The 19,371-nt window shown below is 43.0% G+C and overlaps 1 protein-coding gene across 7 annotated transcripts in view; it reads right to left on the bottom strand.

The window, feature by feature from the left end:
- The window catches only part of SH3D19 (SH3 domain containing 19), a 163,270-nt gene that overhangs the window by 57,388 nt on the left and 86,511 nt on the right, over nucleotides 1-19,371 (bottom strand). For 4 of the 7 annotated variants that reach the window (XM_079771509.1, XM_079771503.1, XM_079771508.1 and 1 more), the window contains exon 3: nucleotides 7,327-7,367. In XM_079771509.1, coding sequence (XP_079627635.1) covers nucleotides 7,327-7,367 — 41 coding nt within the window. Of the gene's footprint in view, nucleotides 1-1,563; nucleotides 1,605-7,326; nucleotides 7,368-19,371 lie in introns of all 7 variants that reach the window. The other 3 variants (XM_079771504.1, XM_079771505.1, XM_079771506.1) reach the window with 1 other exon arrangement.

The raw sequence follows: 19,371 nt of genomic DNA, 5'->3' as shown, positions 1-19,371 counted from the left end.
TTTATAGGGTATATTATTAAAAAAATAGCTTATACTTGATATCATATAGAATATATGGATTTTTTGAAGGATTAAAAATAACTTATTTATTTTTTGCAAATCTTTTAATCACATCTTATATTTCTTTTATAATTAGAAATAAATTATAGTTATTAAAAACCAGTAGCTAATAAATGATGTATTTCTATATACTGGATTATAGACACAGATATAGAGACATAGGATAGTGCCTTAAAGAAAATGTTTTGATAAGGATAGAAGAAAGAAAGAAAGAATATAAAGGCATTTATACCTGAATTAGGTTTAGAGGGAATAATATCTAAGAGGAACATGGAGAAAAAGCAGAATGTATGTATTTTAACATCCATAGTAGAAAAGCAAATCAAAATGATCTTTTCATATGGTATCAAGTTAATTACAGCATGTATTTGAATTCATAAGATAGCATAGATTTTAAAAGCTCTCCAAAGCACATTCTGGAGTTCTGAAAATAAGTTAATGAATGAACAGAGGGAAAAAAAGATAGCTATAAATAGAAATTGCATAATAAGAGCATTATAATTACATGAAATAACAATGGGCAGAAAACTTCGTTACATGTCTATTCTGATCTATGACAGTACTTTTATAATGTTTGTTTATGACTCTATTGTAAGGAGAATGAAGGTGGTTAAATTTTCATCTATTTTCTAACTTTTCTGGAGTTTTATAGTCTTTGTTTTAGTACTTAAATTAAAAAATAATGAATACAAGAACTGTCCACATCACTTTCATAAACATATTTATAGCATATATTATTATATATGCAGCACTGACTTTTCCCTCAATCTCAAAAAGCTGTATTATTTAAAAATTTTCCAAATTTTATTTTAAAGTTAAATTATGTCTTAATCAGATGATCTGGACAATATGTCACATATAGGGTCACATAGTACACATATGTGCAATACAGAATTATATCCCTATTTTCAAGGAGCACATTCTAAAGACATCTTTTTTATAAATTTTCCTACTCTATACCGAAATGATTTGTGCACAAACAGGAATTTGTTTCAGATATTAACTATTTCTGCCAGTTGCCCTCCTATCTCCAATACTCTAATTTTTTCAATTCTTCTGATTTGTAAAGGTTGAAGGTATGAATCTTTGCTTTTTCCCTTCTATTAACTTCTGGTTCTCTCTGAACAATGAGGCTGACAAAGCTGGGGAGGCAGGGGTAGAGGTGGCTGTGACAGCTGAATCTATTCTGGGTTGGCAAAGCAAACCCAACATTTGAAACCAAAACTCTTGGATATCAAGTTGGAGGATGTCTTGTATTCATATCATTAACTGGTTTGACTTCAATTTTTATCAAAAGTTAATCCAAGCTGAGGTGCATTTTGTCTATTGGAATGAAAGGACATAGAGGCTAGAGCTCTGAGTGGTGGGTCTGATTGGTAAGGCTGGTTTCATTAAGTAAGTGGCTCATTAAATGTGCTACAATCACATCACCATCACCACTAAAGCCAGAATCAGCAGGCACAGCACTTGTACATGACATCACATTATTCGTCACAAACATACCTCTTCCACGGGGCATTTTTGCTGTGCACTATTCATGAGTGCTAAGAGAAAAAAAGAAGGGGTTATAGAAGAAGAAAGGGAAAAAAGAGTGAACCCAGTTGCTTATGCTCTAAAAGGAATTTGAGAGCAAGACTGTCTCACCATGCCACTCTGCATACTTCTACAGAAAGGAAAAGTTGATGAACCATCGTTTCAGGGAATAAAGAAGTACACTGTGGCAAAGACATGTCTGTACAGACCAGACATTCACACTCATAACCACAGTAAAAAATAAAATAAAAATCTACCTATAGTTTTTAACAACAGTGCAAAAAAGTCCCTAAAAACCATTTTGCAAAATCAATTTGCTACTTCAATAGGAATCAATATTAAAGTATACATAATACTTAAAAGGAAATTCAGTATTCAATTTACATCCTTTTAAATCAGTTGCTTGTCACTTGATTCAGCCCTTGCACACCACAGGCCATTAGTAACAGGCCCCCCTGGTTAGCAGAGTGGCATTCCCACTCTGGAAGTAGCCAAATGAGGGCGAGAAGGTCTCTCACAGATCTCTGCATCCTTTCAGAAGCACTGCCTTCTCCTTTCTTGCTCCGATTATTTTTTTCACATTCACTTATCTGTGAAATCTCTTTTCTCTCTTGATCCCCAGAGAATGACTGGCACTTTTTGTCAGTGTTGAACAAGTTTAGCAGCTAGAAACACTTTAGATGTTCATGGCAGATTTTCATATAGTATTTCACACTCTTCCTGCTAATTTCTTAACCACCCACTTAATCTATTCTCACTTTCCCAGATTATACAGATTTGATGTAGTTGTTGCCAGGAAAACTGAATTTTCCACCAAAGCCCATACAGACAGGGCTCTTAACCCCTGCCACAAACTGCTGCTAGTCTCTTGTTCATTTTGAATTAAACCACAGTATAAAGGCAATATGTTTCATTAAAGCTGTCGTATCATTTTACAGAATTATTTTGAAACTTTTCTAACTCATATACTAAAATTCTAAGTACAAAACAAGTTAATATTTAGCTGTTCATAAAATACTGAGACCTGGATTTGCAATATTAGTACTAATTAAGACTCTGCCTACACTCCGTCAGGATCATAAGCATGAAAGGACCCTCAGTGATCATCCTACTCCAACCTTACAGAGGAGGAGACTGAGACACAGAGAGGTTAAATGTGTTATCCCGGGGCCTACAGCCCATTACAGGAAGGGCTGGGGGCAGTTTGTCCCTGAAGCAGTTTAACTCCTGTGGAGCCAGGAGAGCTGGCTGCTTGTCTTGATTCTCAATAATTCAAAGATATCGATAAAATGATGGTCAGAAGAAATAAACACACAGAAGGATCATCTATACATATAAAAGCCTAAGCGATCATCTGACCGGTAGCTATGATGCGCACTGACCACCAGGGGGCAGACGCTCAAAGCAGGAGCTGCTGAGAGACAGCAACTTTGCAGAGCGCCCTCTGACACTCTGTGACCTCTCAGGAAATGTCGGACGGCTGGTTTCAGCCCAATCCCCACAGGACAATCCAAGGGACCCCATTTGCTGGAGGGACCCCGCTCACTCCGCAGACGTCCTTCGAGCCCCAGTGCCGCCCCAGGTGCGGCCAGCCAGGGAGGGACCATGGGAGGATGGCTCCAGGGCATGTCTGGCCCATCTCGCCCAGTCCCACCCCAGGGGCCACATTCTAATTAATTTTCTTTCAATGAGCACGAATCCATGCACCGTGCCTCTAGTTATATTATAAGCATCCTTGCTATAATCCTTACCAATGAAAATGACAATAATAAAAAATAACTACATTTGCGCCGAAACCGGTTTGGCTCAGTGGATAGAGCGTCGGCCTGCGGACTCAAGGGTCCCAGGTTCGATTCCGGTCAAGGGCATGTACCTTGGTTGCGGGCACATCCCCAGTAGGGGGTGTGCAAGAGGCAGCTGATCGATGTTTCTCTCTCATCAATGTTTCTAACTCTCTATCCCTCTCTCTTCCTCTCTGTAAAAAATCAATAAAATAAAAAAAAAAAAAATAACTACATTTGCTTGTGACAGGGTATGAACTAGATGCCTATGACATGGTAACAAGAAGATCCATGCAACAGAAAAGCTCATGGCCTCAGAGTCTCAGAAAATCTAGGTTCACATCTAAGCTCTACCTTGTGGAGCCATTTAACCTCTCTGAGATTCAGTGTCCCTACCATCTATAAAATGAGGTTAACACCTAGCATGTAGATAATTATTTTATAATGTATAAGAACAGTTCCTGACTTATAGTAGGCAATGAATATTAGCTATTTCTGAATTTCAGAGAATAATTTTCTTTTAAAAAGTTAATGAAAGGGAAAGCATGAAATCCTAGATATATCCAGTTAGAATATTTTATGATTTACCCAAAATATTTAGGGTCATAAGAATAAATGAAAAAAAGAAAGACCTAAAGGCTTGATTGAAACCATACTCATCATGAAAGAATTTAAAATACAACCAGTTAAGGAACATTGCCTTAAAAATGTGATAAAGTCTTTCTCCTTGGCAGGGTTAGATGATTACGTCTGGATAATAAAGCAAACATTTCAATGGATTGAGTAAGTAAAAAATTTCTCGCAGCCCTAACTGGTTTGGCTCAGTGGATAGAGAGTCGGCCTGCGGACTGAAGGGTCCCAGGTTTGATTCCGGTTAAGGGCATGTACCTTGGTTGCGGGCACATCCCCAGTGGGGGGTGTGCAGGAGGCAGCTAATCGATGTTTCTCTCTCATCGATGTTTCTAACTCTCTATCCCTCTCCCTTCCTCTCTGTAAAAAAATCAATAAAATATATTTGGAAAAAAATTTCTTACAATTTTTTCTTATAGAATGGGAAAAAGGGGTGCCAAATTATTCTTCATTCTGTGTTTACATGGCATCATGTGAGAATCTGTTTGTCTTCTTATTTAACATCAGCAATAAATACAACCAACAAATATTTCTTTAGCGTATACAAAGTAACACATAAGAATTAAAGACAACTGTGTTAATTTTTTTAAAAAGGTTACTCAAAGCAAGAGTTTTCCCATTATTTCACCTCCTCCTTCCTTTCTGCTGGGGTTGCTTCACCAATTTCCCCTTCACTCTGGCTGCAGTTCGATCGCTCCACGGATTCCTTCCCTGATGCTTACAGAGGCCTCCAACTTCCTCTTCCTAAATAGTCTGTGAACATGTTCAAATCTCCTCTCTGCTTGACCCTCATGCCTTCTCAAGCTACAACCCTTTCTTCTCCTATTTACCACCATATTTCATAGAAGAGTAGCCTACCACAGCTGTCCCAGCTTCTACATATTCCATTCATTGTTCAAATCAAAGTGTGGCTTCCAACTTCAATGATATACTTAAACTGCTCTCTCAAAGGTCACCACTGACCTCCTGAGTGCCACATATAATGACCTATTCTCAACCACCTTGTGCCTGACCTTCCTGCAGCATTAAGAGATATTTGTGGTCCACTCATTCTTTTCGAACTTCGCTTCCTTTGACCTCTAATACACAGCCTTCTCCTAGTCTGTCTTTCTTTTCTTTCTTTCCTTCCTTCCTTCTTTCCCTCCCTCCCCCTCTCCTTCCTTCTCTCCCTCCCTCCCTCCCCTCCCTCCCTCCCTCCCTCCCTCCCTCCCTCCCTCTCTCCCTCCCTCCTTCCTTTCTCTTTCTTTCTCCCTCTCTCCCTCTCTCCTTCCCTCCCTTCCTACCTTCCTTTCTTTTTTTGTTAATCCTCGCCTTAGGACATTTTACCATTGATTTTTAGAGAGAGTGGAAAAGAGGGGAAGAGACACAGAGAGAGAAACATTCATGTGAGACAGACACATCTCACATTGATTGGATGCCTCCTGACCAGGCCAGGGATCGAGTCTGGAACCAAAAGTACGTGCCTTTGACCAGAATCGAAACCTTGAGTCCGAGGGCCAACACTCTATCCACTGAGCCAAACTGGCGAGGCCCTCTTAGTTTTTCTATTATCCTGATCACCCTTTTTCAGCCTCTTTTTGCCCATTCCTTATTAAGTACCTTCTCCTCAAGCCCTGCATGGCACACAGCCTCAGGGTAAGCAAGATCCATCCTGAAGGATCAATGGGAAGTCAGGTACAGATTACAATCCCCAACAAAGAAGTCCTGAAACCCAAGAGAGAGGAAAGGTAAGAAGCCAGAGGACCAAGGCAGGAGCCAGAGGACAAAGGCAGGAGCCAGCGGACAGGACTCAGTGAAAGGAGGCCTCTCCTCAGCAGGACTGGGTTTTTGGGTCATGCATCTTTTGCCCTACAGCACCTTTAAAGCATAGCTTGGTTCCAAATATCATTGCTTCCCAAGATTCTTCCTTTGTCATCTGCTGTATCCTTTACACTTTCTCTCTAAATGGTTAGCTATTGCCAGGATTTTGCCTATAACCTTGATTACCCCCAAATTGTATCTCCAGGAAGAAATTAATTTTTTAATTTAAAATTTTTATTGTTTAAAGTATTGCATAAGTCTCCTTTTCCCAACTGACCGCTCCCCGGCCACCCCCACCCCCTGCAGGAAGAAATTCTTGCCTAAATTCCAGACCTATTTAAATGATCTCCCTCCCCTTTTCTCTCCCCAAGGGCTCTAAGACATGTAAAGCTGTCATGAACTTTTTATTTTCATATTCTAACTCCCTTCAACATAAACTGTGGAAGCCCCACATTTTTATAATTCACCACCACCAACAAAAATGAAATGTGGGGCAACATGGAGAACAGTGGAATTTCTTTCTGTATTGCCACCTTACAAACTATTCACTGCAATGAGTTCAAATGTATAGTCTTCACAACCTGTGGATATCCTAAATTCATACTGAATACTACAAATTATGTTTCTAAAAATAGTATGCATTTTCCTTAGAGTGCTGATCTCAGCTCAAATAATGTGAAGAACATCTAAAATCCTTGCCTTATCTCTTTTTATAATGAGTAAGCCATGCTCTATTTGGAAAAGGGATCTTTGCTCAGCCTTTATTAAAAAGAATGTTAAGCCTGGCTGGCTTGGCTCAGTGGTTGGGCCTCGACCTATGAACCAGGTTCAATTCCAGGTCAGGGCAAATGCCCAGGTTGTGGGCTGGATCCAATGTGAGGCATGCAGGAGGCAGCCGATCAATGATCCTCTTTCATCATTGATATTTCTATCTCTCTCTCCTTCTCCCTTCCTCTCTGAAATTAATAAAAATCTATTTTTAAATAATAATGTTAAAATCCTACATACCAAGAGCATGTTTTAACACTTTAACCAAGAGGTAAAGTTAGTTAGTATGACTCTACCGTTCTGGAGAGATTCCATTAAGGCACTTCTACCTGTATGTGGAAGTATGAGCCAATCTCCATAGGCATTTTTTACAGATAAATAAAAATACTGTGGAAGCAAATAAAAAAGGACAGGGCTTGTTTGATATTTTTCAAATCCATCAGATGTCTTTAGAAAATGGTTACATAAAATTTATATTAGATCATAGAAACTAGCTAGATAATCCAGATTTTTTAAAACAGCTTAGTTCTATAAGGGAAAAAATGTTCTGAGGAACTGGCTTATCAATGAATAAAAGTTGAAAAGAAAGTTGAAAAATTAGCTGCATGTCTGAAATGGCTTATTACTCCTTAGGAGAAGCTCCTCTTGTTGGATTCTTTGTAAGATTCATCAAACACAATCACTTGCTAGAAATCTACACCATCATTTAAAATTATTAGAGAGGAAAATGTAGAGCAGGAAAAAACAAACTTACATCTCTTGATTACTGCTCGAATGGATGACAAGGGTCCTTGGCTAGAAAAAGAAAGGAAACTTATTACACATTCATTAATCCTTTTGAAGAAGAATCATTGATCATGCCAGGCCATTTCTGGACTCAATATGGCACCAAGTAGCAAGTTTGATACATTAATTACCAGTCTATTCTTTTTACAAAACACAAATTAAAAAACATTTAAAAATTGCCTTTGATATTTAAAATGTTTTATGGGGGGCGAAGAGGCTGATGAAGTACATCTGCAGTATAAATAAAATTCTGCCTTGAAGTTACTTTCATAGCTACCTGCATACTGCCTCTTCCAGTGAATTTCTTGAAGTCAGGTGGCAATTACCTGGTGCTCAACATTGTTTTTAACCCTGCCCTCCACCTCTTCCTGTTTGATCTTGGAATTCTTATCTTCTCAGGTCAAAACAGATTATTTAAAGTCAATTTGACCTAAGCACCAACCGTATTTCCCCCTAAGATTAGAATTAAAACATCACAACCTAAAAATAAAAGTCTCCTGCTTTGATTTTTGTTCAATAGCTGGTTAGTCTTGACTGCCTCTGACTGTGTAACCTCGGGCAGGTCACAGACCTCTTCCAAGCTTCTGTTTACTCACTTGTCAAAACCCTCTAGAACTGCAGAGGTTATGTACGCTATTAGTTTTCCAGGTTGTTTGTTTATCTGTATTCATACCAGGTGGACTAACTGTTTTTGAATCATTTAGAAAAATATGCAAACACGAAAGTTTAATGCTATGATTTAGAAAAAAAAGTTCTTATTTATAAAATTCTTCAGCTTTTTCAGAATAGTCTTTTAAAATTTATACTTATTTTTGAATTTATACTCTTTTAAAATTTCCACTTGTGTAACCTATATAAATACTCCTGCTATTTCTTAGGTACCTACAATAGGAAGACACAATAATATACCAGTCCATTTTATGGAAGAGATACTTTAAAAATATACTGTTCTGGCCGAAACCGGTTTGGCTCAGTGGATAGAGCGTCAGCCTGCAGACTGAAAGGTCCCAGGTTCGATTCCGGTCAAGGGCATGTACCTTGGTTGCGGGCACAATCCCAGTAGAGGGTGTGCAGGAGGGAAATAAAGGGTTAGGGGAAATGGCTTTTAGATCCTGAGGAGAAGAACCAAAAGCTGGGATCAAGAGAGAATTGTCTCTGGTCTCATTGCCTAAAATCTTACTTTAAAAAATAAACACTCAAATATATAAGTAAACATATATTTATGTTTTATATTTATACAAGAAAAGTGATAACATATATATGTATTCAGTGATGTGCATGAGTCTACTCACACTGGCTCAAGAGAGCTAACAAATTCTCAGAAATTCTACAGGCCAGTTATTAAATACTAGAAGCCCGGTGCACGAAATTCGTGCACGGCGGGGGGTTGTCCCTCAACCCAGCCTGTACCCTCTCTAATCTGGGACTCCTGGAGGGATGTCCGACTGCCCTCTCACAATCCAGGACTGCTGGCTCCCAACTGCTTGCTTGCCTGCCTTCCTGATTGCCCCTAACCGCTTCTGCCTGCCAGCCTGATCACCCCCTAACCACTCCGCTGCCAGCCTGGTTGATGCTTAACTGCTCCCCTGCCAGCCTGTTTGCCCCCAACTTCCCTCCTCTGCCAGCCTGGTCACCCCTAACTGCCCTCTCCTGCAGGGTTGATCACCTCCAATTGCCCTCCCTTGCAAGCCTGGTCCCTCTCAACTGCCCTCCCTTGCAGGCCGGGTGCCTCCCAACTGCCCTCTCTTGCTGGCCATCTTGTAGTGGCCATCTTGTGTCCACATGGGGGCAGGATCTTTAACCACATGGGGGCAGCTATATTGTGTGTTGCAGTGATGATCAATCTGTATATTACTCTTTTATTAGATAAGATAGAGGCCTGGTGCACGGGTGGGGGCCAGCTGGTTTGCCCTGAAGGGTGTCCCGGATCAGGGTGGGGTTCTCTTGGGGTGTGGGGCGGCCTGAGTGAGGGGCCTGTGGTGGTTTGCAGGCGGGCCACACCCCCTGGCAACCTAAGCGGAGGCCCTGGTATCTGGGATTTATTTTCCTTCTACAATTGAAACTTTGTAGCCTGGAGCAGAGCCAAGCCTGCTGTTCCCTCCGGGGCGGCAGCCATCTCTGTGGCAGTTAATTCACCTTCTACAGTTGAAACTTTGTTGCCTTAAGCGAGTGGGCCCGGCCAGGGTGTGCTTTATTTTATTTTATTTTTTTTTATTTTATTTTTTTTTTAATTTCTTTATTGATTAAGGTGTCACATATTTGTCCTCATCCCCCCATTCCCATCCCACACCCCTCCCCTTGGATGCCCCAACCCTCTGTTGAACTTAAGCATTGGTTAGGCTCATATGCATGCACACAAGACCTTTGGTTGATCTCTCCCCCCTCCCCCAACCCTCCCCTATCCTCCCTCTGAGGCCCGATAGTCCGATCGATGCCTCCTTGTTTCTGGTTCTGTTCTTGTTCATCAGTCTATGTTGTTCATCATTTCCCCTAGATGAGCGAAATCATGTGTCACTAGAGATATACTTATAAGAATTGAATGTGCGACGAGCAATAATAGTTATGCTGACAGGCAAATGAATCAGTCTGTAGTGAGTTTCTTTCTGGACCAACAGTTCTTTTGAGACCCAATATCAATGTCCACCAGTTCCCTATGAGTACATGTCGGCACTGACCCCTCAGCTCTGGATGGTGGACAAATGGTGGTAATGCAGGTCCGACTCCCTCTGGTTTGGTCTCGGCCGGACCCAGGGGCACTGATTCACCCGGATCCAGGGGCCCACGGCCTCACCCGGACCCGGGGCCAGGCCCACCCGGATCCAGGGACCCGCGGCCCCCCCCGGACCCGGGGCCAGGCCCACCCGGATCCAGGGGCCCGCGGGCCCCCCCGGACCCGGGGCCAGGCCCACCCGGATCCAGGGGCCCGCGGCCTCACCCGGACCCGGGGCCAGGCCCACCCGGATCCAGGGGCCCGCGGCCTCACCCGGACCCGGGACCCAGGCTCACCCGGATCCAGGGGCCCACGGCCTCACCCGGACCCGGGGCCAGGCTCACCCGGATCCAGGGGCCCACGGCCCCACCCGGACCCGGGGCCAGGCCCACCCAGATCCAGGGGCCTGCGGCCCCACCCGGACCCGGGACCCAGGCTCACCCGGATCCAGGGGCCCACGGCCTCACCCGGACCCGGGACCCAGGCTCACCCGGATCCAGGGGCCCACGGCCTCACCCGGACCCGGGACCCAGGCTCACCCGGATCCAGGGGCCCACGGCCTCACCCGGACCCGGGGCCAGGCTCACCTGGATCCAGGGGCCCACGGCCTCACCCGGACCCGGGGCCAGGCTCACCCGGACCCGGGACCCAAGCTCACCCGGAGCCAGGGGCCCACGGCCTCACCCGGACCCGGGGCCAGGCTCACCCGGATCCAGGGGCCAGGGTGTGCTTTAAAGCTTTGCTTCCCCTGTTGCCGCCAGCAACCCTGGCCTGCTCTCTCAAGCTCCATTCTGTTGCCATTTGTTTGAATTTGTTTACCTTCTATAATTGAAACTTTGTAGCTTGAGTGGAGGCTTAGGCCTGCAACGGCTATGGAAAGCTTGGCTTCCTCTGTTACCTGGGAAACCTTGCTCTCTGTGGCTGTAGCCATCTTGGATTGGGGTGAATTTGCATACTCGCCCTGATTGGCTGGTGGGCGTGGCTTGGCTGGTGGGCGTGGCTTATGTAGCGGAGTGATGGTTAATTTGCATATTACCATTTTATTAGAGAAGATAGCCATTATTTAAAAATTATACAAACTTATACAAATTATATAAATTTATATTTAAATGAATCACACAAAAACAAAGGCAATAAATACTCAAAACTAATCATTTCCTAATCATTTTACCACCCTTACTATTATCCAGGCTCTTGAGGCTATTTATGCCTCTCATGTCTTTACAGTGGAAATACTACATAATGATGTATTACTATGAATCTCTTCCCCATTCACCATCAGTGGTGTCCTGTTGGTAGCTTGAAATTGGCCATAGTAGGTGTATTTACATCACAAATACTGGCAAACCAGAGCCTAATTTATCATTTTATTGATTTAAAAAGTGACAGAGAAAATGTTAATAATGCAGATTCAACTTAGCTGTTATGTTATGAATAGCATGCAAATTTGAGGAAACATTCTTCCAGTATTTGAAAACTATTATCCATCATTGACAAAAAGAGTGGAAATTCTGACATGTTTTGGTTGCTTCACTTTCATCTTACTCATTAATATTAATAAAAATATCAACCAACATTTATATTGGAATTACACTAAGGGAGCTGGTTGTTAAACATTTATCAGCACATCACTGCCTATGCCCAAAATGTTAACAATAGTTGGCTCTAAGAGGTACAGAATTATGATTTGTTACCTACTTATGTCTCTGTATTTTCCAAATTTTATATAATAAATATTCATTTTATTTTATTTTTAAAATATTTTTATTGATTTTAGAGAGGAAGGGAGAGGGAGAGATAGAAACATCAATGATGAGACAGAATCATTGACTGGATGCCTCCTACACACCCCCTACTGGGGATCAAGCACACAACTCGGGCATGTGCCCTTGACCAGAATCAAACCTGGGACCCTTCAGTCCCGAGGCCAACACTCTATCCACTGAGCCAAACCCGCTAGGATTGACATTATTCATATTATAATTTTAAGTTATTTTTTAAAAGATTTGCTATGACAAAAAAAAGTATTTGGTTCATGTTAAATTCATGAACTTTGAATAATTAAAATTACATTCAAACCACGAGATAACCAATCATTCTCTGGAAATAGACTGAAGTCAAATCTTACATGCCATTACAGGGGTAAAAACCATCCAGAATTCTAGTATGCACAACAGCATGCATATAATTTCAAAACAGCTTACAAAAAAAGCAAAGAAACAACAATGATCTCTATATTTAACAAACCTGTACTGCTTAAACATAAAATAAAAAAATAAGAAGTTAATGATCAAATTAAATAAACAGAAACACTTAGAATTAAAAAATCATTAATGTAACTATTATTTCCTTAGTGTCTTTTATGTTCCAGGGATTCTCCTAGATACTGAGACAAGAGTAGAAAAGATGAGGCCCTACAGTAAAAGAACTTATGGTTAAGTGGAGAAGACAGAAAAGTAAATAGGCAAGCTTTTAGTTTTGGGTTTTTTGGTTGATTTTTAGGCTGGCAATTGTAATACAGATTAGAAAATGTGGAACCACCTAAAGATATCTAGAATCTTAAAAGAAATATCACAGATTCTTTTGTAGTTCATAAGCATTATGATCGGGTGTTCACACTTTTGTGTGAGATGTGCCTCCCACAAACCTTATTATTATCACTTTGGCACATTACCCGTCTGACGTGAAAAAAAATCACAAATATAGAACTAATCACAGATGTCAACTCAAGTTAAATACAACTGAAAGAGAGATTAAAGTATAACCAAACTTTAAAAAATAATAAAATAGATTCTCATTGGCAAGATTGTGCAGATATGAATAGTAATATTTACCTTCTTGCAACAGCCAAAGTCACTCTGCAAACTCCCAGCTAGTCCAGTGTTGGCATTTTTAGAACAGGCTTGGCAGGACAGTCCAGTCCTAACTCAAACCTCAAGTGGCACTTAAGATCATCCTGCTCACACCTTTAACCAGTGGCTATGTCACCTTACAAATGTCCATAACACATACTAATTGTTTCTTGGGCCATGACCCTTCAAGAATTCATAATAAATAGCAATCAATTGAAATCAATGTGTGAATGGATAGATTAATGAACAGGTAGGTAGGTAGAGACAGGCAGATATATAGACAGACTTGTTTTTTCTTAACAGCCTTACTGTCAAAAAAAGAAGATATATTATCTAGTAATTCCCTCTCCCTATAGGTCCACCTAGCTAGGTAGCAAATATCATTCCTGTTTTGGTGGAGTGGCAAAGTGATGAAAGCCGTTCCAAACACCCAAAGCTGGTGTGATAGTTACATAAGCTGCTTCCAGACAAATACTCTGACTGCTAAAACTGAGGCCACAGTTTTTCTAGGAGAGATATATAGCTGTTGCATGCTGAGTTGAACCCACTCAGAGGATATCTGGGATTCTTCCTGAAATTTCAAGAAAAAGAGAACAAGAAGGAGATGGAGAGCAAAGAGCAAAGAGAAATGTAACTGTTGTTGGTGGGGTTAGAATCAAAGACATGCTTGCAAGCTGTACTCCGGATTCCACCTCATCCCCACAAGCCACCTGCATCTGGACAACCCCGACACCAAGGGTCTAGGAAGGACTGGGTGGAATTCCCATGACAGGACGATCAGCAACAGCAGAAACAGTTTCCCTAGAAAGTCATCTGATGTGGAACAGTCCCCATAGTGGGATAGCAGGGCTATTGGATGATTTTTCTGCCTGAGAAAATGACAGTATGAGAAGAAAACCAACACACAAATACAAATCAGAAAGCTTTTCTCCACCCCATTTACTTTTGTGAATAGCCTAAAAAAAGAAATACATTTCTTGAGGTACTCAGATTTCTAGTTGTTTCTAGTTCACTTGAAAGTGTCTCCTCTTGCCCTAACTCGTTTGGCTCAGTGGATAGAGTATTGGCCTGCCGACCGAGAAGTCCCAGGTTCTATTCCGGTCAAGGGAATGTACCTTGGTTGCGGGCACATCCCCAGTAGGGGGTGTGCAGGAGGCAGCTGATCGATGTTTCTCTCTTATCGATGTTTCTAACATTCTATCTCTCTCCCTTCCTCTCTGTAAAAAAAAAAGAAAAAGAAAAAAGAAAGTGTCTCCTCTTAAATTAGGAAACATTAACCACCGATCATCTGTTACATACCAAACATGGAGATACAAAGATGAACAACTGCTTTTGGGTGAGGAGCCAGACTCATAAAAATAATTATAAACTATAATACAAGTTGATTTGTGCTCTAGATACAATTGTACCAAAGTAATTAAAAATCAGCCTTTAGTTTGTTCATTTTTGTCCCCGTGATATAAAAATGTTTCAAACTTTAGGCAGCCTTTTACAATTTTAACATAAAGACTGCACAGTCATGCATTTCTTAACCATGATGTTATTAGATGATTTTGTCATCATGCGAACATCACAGAGCGCACTTACACAAACCTAGATGGTATAGCCTCCTACACACCTACGCCATATGGTGTGGCCTATTGCTCCTAGGCTACAAACTGTACAGCAAGTTACTATACTGAATACTATAAGTAACTGTAACACAATAGTATTTGTGTATCTAAACATAGAAAAGATGCAATAAAAATGCGGTATAAAATATAAAAATGGTACACCTGCATAGGGCCCCATAAATGGAGCTTGCAGGACTAGGAGTTGCTCTGGGTGAGTCAGTGAGTGGGTGGTGAGTGAATGTGAAGGTCTAGAACATTACTGTTCATGGCTGTAGACTTTATAAACACTGTACACTAAGGTTACACTAAATTTATAAAAATATTTTTTCTTCAATAATTAGTTAACTTTAGCTTATTGTAACTTTTAACTTTAAAAGCTTTTTATTTAACTTTTTTTTACTTTTGTGTAGCACCTAGCTAAAAACACAGACATTGTAACAACATTGTAACGGCTATGACATCAGTAGGTGATAGAAAATTTTCAGCTCCCTTATATTATGGGACTGTCATCATATATGCGGTCTATCGTTGAACAAAATACCATCATGTAGCACATGACTGCACTTGTATTCCCTTTTAATGCTAACATCTCAGTAGAAATGTTTGTTTTGGACTGTGACTTCATGAGAGACACTTAAGCTGGAACCACCTAACTAAGCTGCTCCCAGATTCCTGACCCTCTGAAACAGTGAAAGTGCTGGCTTTCAGTCAACGTGGGCAGTGTAGGTAAATGCGTCCTCATATCCTCCCATAACCACATCAAAATTATAACTAAACTACAGAATAATCATCATTGAGAACTGCCTGAAATCCAGCTGAACAGAAGTCCTACAACTAAGGATATAGAGAAGAAGACCCATGAAAACTGGTGAAGTAAATGTCTCAGAATAGAAGAGAAATCTCCCAGCAACTGGAGTCTGCACGGCACACATGGCCTCTTGCACAGCAGGTCCCTCTGGGCCCTCTCCCTCCCTCTGCACTGGCTCCCAGCCCCAGTGACAGGCTCAGCCTTTGCCTTTGCAGGGACCCAAGTGCTCTGGGGAAACGGTTTGAAAACCCTGGCCTTGGATTTCCTCTCTGCATGTAACTCCCTTGGGTTTTAGGTTAGCCTTAGTAAGATTTAAGGTGGGAATCGGTGTTTATTTTTTTCTCAGTAGCATGAAGTGACAAAGGCAGATGACTTGTGGAACAGTGACAGAGCATTTGCTTGTGTAAACTCTAAGCCCTGCTGACCAGTCTGGATCCTCCCAGCTCACTGCAGCCCACAGCACCCCCGGCCCTCACTGTGTCTCTCAATGGGATCTCATCCTTCAAGAAACATCCATGTCAGCATCAGCCCAAGATAGACTAGATGACAGGTCTTATGACAAATCCTCCCCACCGAGGCCTTCTCTCCCACGCCTCTTCTCTTTAGGAAGGGTCGGGGAGCTTCTGCAAGGAAAGGGCTGGACCAGATCCCTGTCCCTGACCCTATCTTGAACTTCAGTTCTTGTTACTGTGCTAGTGCTGATGTGGATCCCACTAACCCACTAAATAAAGATGCAGCTTATCAGAGAAAAAAAGAGTTTGTTTTCAAAGTACAACTTTCAGTTTCCCCTATTGTTCGCATGATACATTAGTGAAACATTTGTCACAATTACGTGTGTGTGTTTTTAAAACTGACATGCAAACTCTACTTTTCCATGTTTTATTTGTAAGATATTACAGAAGGTGCTAGAAAAGATCATCTACAGGCAGAAGTGTAACATTTAACTGTAAACAATGAATGATAGCATTATTCCCCAGAGCAACCAAAATTGTCAAAACTCACATATTTTTTCTCAAGGTGAAGTCATGTTTAAACTGAGGAGTGAGGCCAAGCAGGCCCATTCTCAGGGCCTACCACATAAATACAGACTATTTGGGGTGCTGTTTTAAAAAGAAGAGAAGTTACGGTAGAATCTAAAGAACAAAATAAACTGATGAACAAAATAGATCCAGAGACATGGAAGCATGCAACAGACCAACAAATCTCAGAGGAAAAGGGGGTGGGGGGAAGCAGGAAAAGATTAACCAAAGAACTTAAATGTATATATGCATAACCCATGGACACAAACAATATAGTGCAGTGAAGGCCTGGGAGGGTGCAAGAGAAGGAAGGAGGGAGTCAATTGTGGGGGGGGGGGGGGGGGGGAGGGAAGAAGAAGGGAGACATCTGAAATACTTTCAACTACAAAGATAACTTTAAAAAAATACATGCAAAAAATAAAATAAAAAAAATAAAAAGAAGAGAAGTACTAGTAAAAGGACAAAAATGCAGGAGACAGGATGACTACTAACCTTAATAGAGTTTAAAGTAAATCAGGGTAGGGCAAAATTTCTGTAGGTTTATTTTTTAGGGTTTCAACTCCCTAAGTTTAGCACAACGCCTAGCAAAGTGCTTATCACACACAATAACTATTTGTGGAATATAAGTGAATCCCACTTTCATATATATCATTGTACAGAAACTCCAATATATATGTTTGATATCAAACATGTATTTATCACTGTTTCATAGAGATTTTATTTAAGTCGTGATCCTTCCAACAATAGGCCTATCATAAATGCAAGTTGTGGTTTTGCCTCAGTCTTTTTTTTTTATTTTTTTTTAATAATTTCTTTATTGATTAAGGTGTCACAAATTTGTCCTCATCCCCCCATTCCCATCCCACACCCCTCCCCACGGATGCCCCAACCCCCTGTTGAACTTAACCATTGGTTAGGCTCATATGCATGCACACAAGACCTTTGGTTGATCTCTCCCCCCCCCCCCCCCCACCCTCCCCTATCCTCCCTCTGAGGCCCGATAGTCCGATCGATGCCTCCTTGTTTCTGGTTCTGTTGTTGTTCATCAGTCTATGTTGTTCATCATTTCCCCTAGATGAGCGAAATCATGTGTCACTAGAGATATACTTATAAGAACTGAATGTGAGACGAGCAATAATAGTTATGCTGACAGGCAAATGAATCAGTCTGTAGTGAGTTTCTTTCTGGACCAACAGTTCTTTTGAGACCCAATATCTATGTCCACCAGTTCCTTATGAGTACATGTCGGCACTGACCCCTTAGCTCTGGATGGTGGACAAATGGTGGTAATGCAGGTCCGACTCCCTCTGGTTTGGCCTCGGCCGGACCCAGGGGCACGGCTTCACCTGGACCCAGGGGCATGTGGCCTCACCCGGACCCAGGGTCGCGTGGCCTCACCCGGATCCAGGGGCCCACGGCCTCACCCGGACCCAGGACCCAGCCTCACCCGGATCCAGGGGCACACGGCCTCGCCCAGACCCAGGATTCAGCTTCACCTGGACCCAGGGGCGCGTGGCCTCACCCGGATCCAGGGGCACACGGCCTTGCCCAGACCCAGGATTCAGCTTCACCTGGACCCAGGGGCGCATGGCCTCACCCGGACCCAGGGGCGCATGGCCTCTCCCGGGCCAGGGACCCAGCCTCACCCGAATCCAGGGGCACACGGCCTCGCCCGGACCCGGGATCTAGCTTCCCCCGGACCCAGGGGCACGTGGCCTCACCCGGACCCAGGGACGCGTGGCCTCTCCCAGACCCAGGGTCGCGTGGCCTCACCCGGATCCAGGGGCCCACGGCCTCACCCGGACCCGGGACCCAGCCTCACCCGGATCCAGGGGCACACGGCCTCACCCAGACCCGGGATCCTGCTTCACCCGGACCCAGGGGCGCGTAGCCTCACCTGGGCCCGGGACCCAGCCTCACCCAGATCTAGGGGCACACGGCCTCACCCAGACCCGGGATCTAGCTTCACCCGGACCCAGGGGCGCATGGCCTCACCCGGACCCAGGGTCGCGTGGCCTCACCCGGATCCAGGGGCCCACAGCCTCGCCCGGACCCGGGACCCAGCCTCACCCGGATCCAGGGGCACACGGCCTCGCCCAGACCCAGGATTCAGCTTCACCTGGACCCAGGGGCGCATGGCCTCACCCGGACCCAGGGGCGCGTGGCCTCTCCCGGGCCTGGGACCCAGCCTCACCCGGATCCAGGGGCACACGGCCTCGCCCGGACCCGGGATCTAGCTGCCTCAGTCTTAAGCAGAACAAATCTATGGAAGATTTGAAGGCTATATTCTCAGTAAGCACTATTTTATTTTATTTTATTATTCTTTGTTAATCCTCACCTGAGGGTATTTTTCCATTGATTTTTAGAGAGAGTGGAAAGGAGGGGGAGAGACAGAGAGAGAAACATCAATGTGAGAAAGACACATCAATTAGTTGCCTCCCGCATCTGCCCGGCCAGGGCCAGTATTGAGCCCATCACCGAGGTACATGCCCTTGACTGGAATTGAACCTGGGACCCTTAAGTCCGTGGGCCTATGCTCTATCCAATGAGCCACGCCAGCTAGGGCAAGTAAGCACTATTTTAAAAAAAAAAGTGAAGGGTACCACTTTATTTAAATACCCAGATTAAGTCGCTTCTTTAGGCAAATAAAGGGCCAAAGAGAGCAGAGGTGACCCACCCTTGTACATAAAGCATCTGCTTGCATTAAGTCTACTAGTATAAATGAATTCTTGGAGACACAGGGCATAGAGGGCTCAGGACCAAGGATCATTCTAATAGTTTTCAGACATAGAGAGTGAACTGTATGAGGGGGGTTGAGGTTCAGTTTCAGCCCTGCAACTACTTGCTCTGTGAGCATCCTATCTAATAAAAGAGTAATATGCAAATTTACCATCACTCCAACACAGAAGATGGCTGCCCCCATGTGGTCAAAGATGGCTGCCCCCATGTGGACACAAGATGGCTGCCACAAGATGGCCAGCAGAGGAGGGCAGTTGGGAGGGACCAGGCCT

The sequence above is a fragment of the Cnephaeus nilssonii genome (assembly GCF_951640355.1).
Source record: "Cnephaeus nilssonii genome assembly, chromosome: 5".
In the NCBI taxonomy this organism is placed as follows: Eukaryota; Metazoa; Chordata; class Mammalia; order Chiroptera; family Vespertilionidae; genus Cnephaeus; species Cnephaeus nilssonii.
This window is presented reverse-complemented; position numbering and strand designations above follow the sequence as displayed.